The 10,243-nt window shown below is 44.8% G+C and overlaps 1 protein-coding gene across 1 annotated transcript; it reads right to left on the bottom strand.

Moving 5' to 3' along the window:
* Positions 1-9,098: 9,098 nt before the first annotated feature.
* On the bottom strand, positions 9,099-9,590 carry LOC109704224. The gene has a single exon (XM_020224987.1). The coding sequence runs from the start codon at positions 9,588-9,590 to the stop codon at positions 9,099-9,101; it is 492 nt and encodes a 163-aa protein (XP_020080576.1).
* Between the last annotated feature and the right edge of the window lie 653 nt (positions 9,591-10,243).

Raw genomic sequence — 10,243 nt, 5'->3', positions numbered from 1 at the left:
TGTTCTTGTTTCAAAAATTCCAACGAAACTTCTTCGTTAAGAGCGCGAGTTGATGTTTGAAATTTGCGAGCAAAACATCTCCGTCGAAATCCGAGTCGTCGTCTTCTTCCTTTGTAGATTTTAACGCAACCCCTGTACTTTTAGAAAAAGACTTGGAAGAAGATTGGTTAGTAGGAAAAGTCATTTCATAAGTTTGCAAAGCACCTACTAACTCTTCGACTTTCATCTCGTCCGGATGCTTAACAGTTTCGATCGCGGCAACTTTTGCCCGAAAGCGTTCCGAAAGAGTCCGAAGAATTTTTCTAACAACTTTAACATCCGGGATTTTCTCTCCCAAGTTCGCGCATGTATTAACAACATCTTGAAGTCGAGTATAGTACTCAGTAAAGGTCTCGTTTTCTTCCATAAAAATTGAGTCAAATTTGCTCGTTAACATTTGCAATTTTTGAACCTTTACCAAGCTAGTTCCTTCATGCGTAACTTGTAGAGTATCCCAAATCTCATTGGCGGTATTACATACTAAAACGTGAGTGAGCTCCGTTTGTGACAATGCATTAAATAAAGCGTTTATGCCCTTGCCATTAAACGAAGATGACTCGTTTTCATCTTTCGTCCACTTGTTCCGCGGTTTAGGAACGGTAGCATTATCGACAACTTCGGTAGGATGTTTCCATCCGAATTCGATAGCTTGCCATACACGCTTATCGATTGCAATTAGAAAAGCTCTCATGTGAACTTTCCAATAGGCATAATTCGTGCCATCGAAAAGTGGTGGTCGATTAATGTTACCGCCTTCGGCAATTAGATAGCAATTTATTTAGATCCCGCTCTGATACCAATTGTAAGTTTAGGGGTGCCCAAGGATTTATCTAGGTTGCATCTAACACCTTGTCACGCCCCGAGACCGTTACCAATTTGGGCAGGCCCGAGCACGTCAAACAGACTCCGAACGGACAGAGTTTTTCCTATCCGCCCAAGGCTCATCACCTGTATATTTTCAAGTAGAGAAAAGCACTAGCGGAAACATACACAAACGGCTTACACGAAGGTAAGCAATAGCCATAAGTGAAAGAAAGAAAACTAAACATCTACACAAGTACTATGATTCTCGTTCGATCACATACATTACATCCATAGTTCTTTACATTTCATTACATCACTTGCATCATTTCTTTTTACATCACATTCTCCTCGGGATAAACATTAAATTTTTTTTCTTTTACATCTCAATTCATCAAATACAAAAGATGAAGTAAGGGAATGCTACTACAAAATATAAACCCAACTCTGGTGGCCTCTGCCTAAGGTGCGATACCTTTAACGCGGTCGCTCGCCGGCTCGCTGGGTCCCGGCTTTGTGAAATAGTAGGGTGAGAACTACAACAAAGTTCCCAGTAGGTTTGGCCCCAACCTCACCGACCTTCCCACTAAGACTAACTCAGGCATAATATAAAGGATAAGCAGAATAGTAACCAAACTATAATCATAATGCTAATATGCCTAAACAATAAAGCAAGAAATATGCTCAACGTAAATTATGCAAGTATGCAAGTTCTTTGTTCTTTAAGCTTTGTTCCTTGTTCTTTAATCTCACGGCTAACTCGGGGGTTTCGCCACATTAACTTGCCTACATTAAGTCCATCATCGCGGGCCCTCAGCTGCCTCCTCCTAAAACCGTCCTCGGGTTTACTCCAACCCCTGATGCAAAACTTCGGAGTGCATCGCTCAAGGGGAAGCGACCGCCCTCGAGCATGGAACTCATAGCAAGTATGATCGATCCTTAACTCTAAGGATATAGTTCAATCATTGTCTTTACACTAACTCTAATGTTCTTTACATCACTTTATTTTACCAACTCTAGCAATCATTGTTCTTTAACTTTACTCGTTCTTTATGCCACTTTCATTTTCTTTCCTTGTCTCTAATCATTATCATTGTTCTTTGCGTCACATTTCTCTTTGATGCCACACACACACTAACTCTAGTGTCACTTTACTTTACATTATCGAATGCCACTCGATCTACGTTTTATTGTATCACTTGTTCTTTCATCTCATTGGGTGCTCACATTATATCTCATGCATACATATAGGGTTGAATAGGTTCTCAAACATTTCAAATAGCACGTGTACTCACATCATGCAATACTCACATATTAACATCACATCTACCCTATAATGCATGCAACAATATAAATATATGCTCAATTGAATGACACATTAGGCATAGAGGGAATTCCAACAAGTTTGGATAGCACCACCCACCTCGCAGGCGTACTAGGATGCTACGGTGATTTTCTTGGGATTTTTAGCCTCTTCGTTTGCTACCTGCGACAAAACGAAGCCCTATTAGGCCATTTTGCTCATATCTTTACATTGGCTTTTCGTAACGTCAATCTGAGCGCACCAACGCGTCGAAAATACCCCCAATTAGATTTTTAGAGGGTCAATTCCACTTTGGAACCCTCACAAGCAAAAACCCCAATTTGGGTGCCCTAGCTCATAGCATATATCAAACATAGGGTTTGATCTCATTAGGAAGCAAAAGAAACTTTAATTTACTCTAGAGACTTCATTAAAACCATTCTTAACTCTATCAAAACCCTAGTTTGAGTTCTACCATGAGAGAGGTTGAAGCTAACCTCACAATTTCATTATATATACCCAATCCATGGTTTTAATCTCTTAGAGAAGCAAAGAAAGCTTCTAATACTCAAAAGGCTCTACTTGGACCACTCTTAGCTCAATCAAAACCCATTTTAAGGTTTCACCATGAGAGGGGGCAAGGCTTACCTCTAAAAGTTTTACTTCACCAAGCCAGAGAAGGAGAAGAGGGAGTTTCTTCACTCCTTTTTGTTCTCCACCTTCTTCTACTTCTTCTTCTCTTTCTTTCCCTCCTTTTCTTCTTTTCCTTCTTGTCTTCTAGAAAGAGAAAGAGAGGAGAGAGGGTGTGAGAGGGAGAGAATGAGAGGAAAAAGCCCCCATAGCCCTCTATATAATCATTGGGTTGCATAAATGCAAATAAGCCCCTCAACTTTCACTTTATTGAATTACCCAAACTGGGCCATTTTCATGTTCGGGGACCGGTCTCCCCGAGTTGGGACCAGTCCCAGAGAGCTCTCCCCGCGGGCAGCCAGGGCTCCCGCGCAATGCAACCGGTCTGTCCCAAAGGGACCGGTCTCTCGGGACCGGTCTCTCCGCGCAGGGACCGGTTCCCGAGATTTGGTTTTCTGGGACTTAGCCGATTTTCAGCTTTTCTCATTTTTCACGCGTTCGAGGACCGGTCTCTCCCACCAGGGACCGGTCCCCGAGAGCACAAAACCTGCAGAATGCAGATTTTTGATTCTTTAGCTCTCGAAAATCTCCCACAATGCACTTTTGATCATTTTAACACCTTCGGACTTTTCGAAGTGTACCATCCTCGCACTTTGGTCAATTTGACTAAAGTTCGATATTTATTTTCTGAATTTTTGGTATATTACAGGGTGTAATAGCCAAAAACCACAAATCTCAATGCGATAAAAATAATGCTGTAAGGAAGTGAATTCTCGAAATCCGAGAGTTGTACTTCGTCCTAGATCAACTACTTGTCGAGTAAGTATCCTTTGGGAAAACTAAAGATATCCAAAACACAAAAAGTGCATTGGAGTTGAGTCCGTGAGAGCATATAGTGCAAAACCCGCATTAGGCTGAAGTTGCTCTCGGGGACCAATCCCTGGCAGGGAGAGACCAGTCCCCGAGGCTGGTGGTTCTGGGGATCTTTGATGCAACCGGTCCCAGGCTGAGGGGACCGGTCTCCATATGCGACGCCAGCGAGAAAAGCCAAAATTTGGCTAAGTCCCGAAAATACAGCTCTCGGGAACCGGTCTCTCAGACAGGAACCGGTCCCCTGAGGACCGGTCTCTCAAGGAGAGACCGGTTCCCGAACGCGTGATATCTGGGGAGGCTCTCGGGGACCGGTCCCAGGTCGGGGAGACCGGTCCCTCTTGGCAAAAAATGCCCAGTGAGAGCAATGCAATGGATGGAAAGTTGAGGGGCTAAAATGGATTTTGTTATATTGGAGAGGCATATGGACCATCTCTCTCCCTCAGCCTCTCATTTCTCTCTCTCTCCCTCTCTCTCTCTCCCTCTCTCTCTCTCTCTAGAAAAGAAAGAACAAAAGAGAAGGAGAAGAAGAAAGAGAAGAAGAAGAAGGAGGAGAAGAAGAAGGAGGAGGAAATCAAGCTCAAGGAGGCTTGGAACATCTTCCTCTCCCTCTCCTCACCATTGGAGTAGCTCAAGAGGTAAGCTCTTGAACCCTAGCTTGAGGAACTTCGGGTTTTTGGGCTTTGAGCTTTTGAAATGGGTCAATTGGACCTCTAGCATGCTCCTAAATAGATCAATGCTAGAATCTAGGGTTTTGATTGGGTGGTTTGCTATAGGTGCAAACCTAGGGCACCCAAATAGGATTTTTGGTAAAGTATGAGATTGATCTCATTTGAGGCCTTGTTAACCTAATTGCTAGGTGTCTAAACACGGGAGCGAAGTCAGAATTCGATTCGTCGAGCGGGAAAAAAGCTATCGGCAAAATAAGGCCGATTGAGCATTGTTTTGGACCAAGGAAGCCGAGACCTCGTCGTAACGTTCGACGAGAGGCATTTCTAGAACCTCTACAACGAGAAAAGGTGGGGGGTGCCATCCCGAAGCCATCGAACTTCTTTCTATGTCTTAGAATTTCATATGATTGCATCTCTTGCATGTTGCATTGTAGGATTGCATAGTAGTGCCATTCCTTATGCTTTCTAATTGATAACCTAGTGTACATGGAACGTTTGGTGACTTAGATAGGTGAGGATTGGGTCGGAACATGGATCCTATAGTGGTAGAGAAAAGAGATGAACACGATGGGTGTTTGGTGACATAGAAAGTAACATATAATGTTTAAAGAACAAACGAGTGGCATTAATGTAGTGTACTTGACACTAGAGGTTCTTTGTGAACTCAGGGATAGATGGACTCCCTAGTAAATGACTCATGAACATCGAACTTAGTAAAGCTAAGTAGCTATGCATGATGGTCGGGATAGATGAGTTCCGCAAGATGTTGACCCTAGCTCTTAGGGTATCCTCACTTGGAGTGGATAGATCTAGCTTACAGTCTGTTATTCGGGGTGGTATAGCCATCCATATCCTCACATTGAGAGGATTGTCATCGAGTACTCCGGAGTATCGGGCGATTAGGACCACATGGAGGTCCGCAGATGGTCCCGGGTCTGGGGGCACATGGAGCTCCCCACCCAATGGGATGGAAAAAGGTGAGTTAAGGGCGAACCCAAGGGTTTCACCACAGATTGGGTAAATGAACAGTTAACAATGTCATTGAACATTATTATTCGAACATGGATAGAACTTATTAGAATAGTAGTAAACCTTTACTATATGATACATGCATTCATTATACATGATTATGGGCATAGTAGCATAGTTTTCCTTTATGCCTTTACAACTTTCAGATATCTACCTATCTATCTGTCACGCCCCGAGCTCTGCCAATTTGGTCGAATTCGAGCACATGACATACGCCGAACGGACAGTACCTCCCATGTCCACCCAAGGCTCCAACAACAAGTATATTACAAGCAAGTCAAAAGAGAATTGCGGAATATACAAGGTTTGCACGAGGGCAAACAACAATCACAGTGAAAGCATCGAAACTAACTAAACAATCGATATACATGTCATTTGATTACATTTGAATCAAACACAAGTAGTCTATTACATTCATTTACATCACGATTTCCTTTAACCAAAATATAAATACATCATCTTTACATTACATCATGTTCACCTTACAATTTCAACATACAAAAGTTGAGTACACCGAGTGTAGAGTATGCCTATATAACTCCGAGGCCGCTATCTATGGCGCGACTCCCTTGCCTCGATCCTCCGCCACCTCGCTCGCGTACGGATCTGCAGGGTTAGTGGTAATGAGAACTAGAAGAAGTTCCCAGTGGGTTCGGCCGCCGACCACGCCGATTCGCCCACTAGGTCTAATTCAGGCATATGTATTTCAATAAAGAAGAATAACAAACCAACTAATGCACTTCTAATACAATGCCTGCAAGAAACAATTCACAGATAGATATTCATATTCAAATACATGATTATTATGCATGCATGTCCGTTTCACTTTCCTTTGGTCTTTACCCAATCAACCAGGGATGCTCCTGGTTTACCCCAACTCACAGTCCACATATCCATCTAACGGGGGAGGCACAAGGCACTACCACCCGAAGGATCTTCGCCGGGCACGTCCACCCGTGGTGCTTTTCTTCTCCGGAGTACACCGCTCGTGGAGGAGCGACCTCTCACAAGCCGGAACCAATACATGTGAGTATGATCTCATCCTCAAATTTTGAGGAGGTATGGCCAACCTGTCACAACTCTCACTGTCTCAATGCTGATGAATGGTTAATACCTATTCATACTTCCATTTGCCAACGTCACAGCGGTCCTGATGCCACAGTACACATGATGTCCCACAGGTTAAACCTTGTTGAACTATTCTCTTTTCGATGTCATTTCAGTCGCTAATGTCAATGTCACCTTTGTTTTCTACTGTCACGGTCATTTCTCACATTCACATGTATATAGGGTCTTTCACTATCTTTGTTCACATAATTCTATATCATGACAATAATCTTGCGCAGATAATTGTTACAACCAACATATACCGTTCATTACCCTACATGCAAGAATGCTATAATACCAACATGCTCAAAGAAAGGACATAGACATAGAAAGAGATCCGGTGTTTCCGGATAGCACCACCCACCTTTATGTGTTACAAGGATGCTGTGGTTCAGATTTCGCGATTTTTAGACTTATTCGCCGCGAGCTACAACGATCTATACTATTTCTGCTTCTTTTTCTAATATCTTCGCGCACGCTCGTCGTATCGCCGAACCGAGCGCACCGATGCGTTCGTAGACCTACCAATTAGGTTAAAATGAGATCAAATCCAAGTTTGAACCTCAAAATTACAAAACCCTAAATATAGGTCCCCCACGATGTCATCTTTTCCAATCAAGCCCCTAGCTTGACGAAACATGGGGGAAAATACTGTAATCCATCTCCTAGAAGTATACTAGAAGGAAAAACCCAAACCCTAGTTCAAAATCCACGAGAACTCACCTTTGGAGTCCAAATCTTTCCTTCAAAGCCTTGATCAAGCTTGGTCTTCACCTTGGAGAGCTTCTTCTCCAAGCTTTTCTCCTCCAAACCCTCCTTGGTCCAAGCCCTAGAGAGAGAGGGAGAGAGAAGAGAAGGATTTTTAGAGAGAGAGAGGGAAGGTTTGAGAGTGAGAGTGAGAACACATGAGTTCTCACTCATGCCCTAGCTCAAATAACCCTTCACATGCCATATTTGCATTTAAACCCCTCAACTTTTCACTTTTGCAACTAGCCCTTACTGGGCATTTTCGGGCTCGGGGACCGGTCTCTCCCCTTCAGGGACCGGTTCCCGAGAGCCGTCCTGCAATCTGTGCAGAAGGGGACCGGTCTCACCCCGGCGCAACCGGTCTCCAGCGACCGGTCTCTCACCCAGGGACCGGTTCCCGAGAGCTCAGTTTTCAGGACTTAGCCGATTTTTACCCTCGCTCGATTGATCTACGTTCGGGAACCGGTCTCTCACCCAAGGGACCGGTCCCCGAGAGTAAAAATTCTGGAAATTCTCCAAGATTGCAGTTTCACTCTCTCGGGTCCCTCTATACCCTACATATAGGCTCCAATTCACTTCTAGCCTATAGTAGCTCATTCCTTTCCGCGTTCCGCTCATTTCGACGGAACTCGGCACGATTTACGGGAAAGTGATATGTTACATTCCCCACCCCTTAAAATTGTTTCGGCCGCGAAACTAATTCATTCGTAATTCAAAATCTATACCTCATCTTAGTTCTTCGAAAAGATGAGGATGACGCTCCTTCATCACGTCCTCAAGCTCCCACGTCTCTTCTCGATCGCCGTGTTCGCTCCAATGGATCTTAACATACGAAATTTCTCGATTCTGTAATTTTCGCACCTCCCGATCAACAATGTATGCCGGGAACTCCTCGTAAGTCATGTCCTCTTGAAGCTCTATTGGTATATACGAGAGAACATGCTCCGGATCGTGAACATATTTGCGGAGATTAGATACATGGAACATATCGTGTACCCCCGCAAGCCTCAGCGATAATGCTACTCTGTAGGCCACCGCGCCAACCCTTTCCAAGATCTCAAAGGGTCCGACAAATCGGGGACTTAACTTCCCCCGGACACCAAACCTCTTAACACCGCGCATCGACAATACCTTTAAAACTACGCGGTCTCCAACCGCGAATTCAATGTCTTTCCTTTGCTTATCGGCATAACTCTTGTGCCTTGACTGCGCCGTTACTAATCTTTGCCGGGCGAGACGAACTTTCTCTTCCGCCTCCCGAACAACTTCTGGGCCAAGAACAACTTTCTCGCCCACCTCGCTCCAATGAATTGGCGAGCGACACTTTCTTCCATAAAGGGCTTCGAATGGCGCCATTGCAATACTTTCTTGATAGCTATTGTTGTATGCAAATTCCGCCATCGATAAGTAATCGTGCCACCCTCCACGGTAGTCAAGCACACATGCTCGCAACATGTCCTCGAGTATCTGAATTGTCCTCTCAGATTGCCCATCACTCTGAGGATGAAACGCCGTACTAAAATCGAGCTGCGTGCCTAGAGCATCCTGCAAGCTCTTCCAGAAATGAGAAGTGAACCGGGGGTCTCGATCCGATACAATCGACACAGGAACCCCATGTAGTCTCACTATCTCGTCCAAGTAAGTCTGGGCCAACTTGTCTCCTGACCACTTGGTGTGGATCGGCAAAAAGTGAGCCGATTTTGTCAAATGGTCCACAACCACCCATATGGCGTCATGTCCAGCTTGCGATTGGGGCAACCCGACCACAAAATCCATCGCGACATTCTCCCACTTCCACACGGGGATCGGTAGGCTCTGCAACTTCCCCGCGGGAAAACGACACTCGACTTTTATTTGTTGGCACGTCATACATTGCGCCACGAATTCTCCGATGTCCTTCTTTATACCCCGCACCAATAATGCAACTTTAAGTCCTTGTACATCTTAGTGCCGCCCGAGTGAATACTATACGGGGAATGATGCGCCTCTTGCAACACCATCTTACGAATCCCATTGTCCTTGGGTACGCACGCTCGGTTTCTGAACCGAAGTGCACCGTCAACCCCCACGCCGAAATCACCGGCGCGCCCATCGCTAACATCATTCCGCACCTTTTGGAGATACGGATTAGCAACTTGCCACTCCTTGATTTGCTCCAATAAGGTCGGTCGAACTACTAGTGCCGCCATGATAGTCGGAACTTCCGGCGCCACCACCTCCAACCCAAACCGTTGCATACCCTTATGCAATGCCGGTTGACTAGTAATTGCCGTCGCCAAGTTCTCAACAGATTTTCTACTCAGCGCATCGGCCACCACGTTGGCTTTACCGGGGTGGTACAGGATAGTAAGATCATAATCTTTTATCAATTCCAGCCACTGCCGCTGCCGCATATTCAACTCCTTCTGGGTGAACAAATACTTGAGGCTTTTGTGATCGGAATACACCTCGCAATGCTCACCATAAAGATAGTGCCTCCAAAGCTTTAGCGCGAAAACAACTGCCGCTAGCTCAAGTGTAAGATATGGATCCCGAGGATCTAAAAGGTAAGTAACACCTAGAGGGGGGTGAATAGGTGTAAAAACGGCAAACTCAAAAATCTCGATGCAAATAAAACGAAATAGCGGAAAATAAAACAGCACACCGAGAATTTAACGTGGGAAAACTCCAATTCGGAGTGAAAAACCCACGGGACCGATCACGCGAAGAAAATCCACTAAGAAAACTTGAGTACAAGTGATTTTGACAAAAATACACGACTCAATTTACCGATTTCTTGTTGATGGTGATCTTCGCCGGTCCTCGATCGATAGGAATCCTCCAATCGACCTAGCTGCAACTCCTCGCAGCGTCAACGCCTCAACTCCTCGAAGCGTCTACCGAATCCTCGGCTACACGCGAGATCCACGCGCCGAATCTCCTTCCGGAGCTTGTAGAATCGAAGATTTGTGGTGATTAAGCTTTAGAATCCCATAAGCTATGAGGGTCCGTCTTCTAATCAAACATCAACTTGATTCTCAAATAAGATCTCGAGTAAAATCAAAGA

The sequence above is a fragment of the Ananas comosus genome, unplaced genomic scaffold, assembly GCF_001540865.1.
Source record: "Ananas comosus cultivar F153 unplaced genomic scaffold, ASM154086v1, whole genome shotgun sequence".
Taxonomy (NCBI): Eukaryota; Viridiplantae; Streptophyta; class Magnoliopsida; order Poales; family Bromeliaceae; genus Ananas; species Ananas comosus.
Note: the sequence above shows the minus strand (reverse complement) of the source record. Positions and strands in the feature narration are given on the sequence as shown.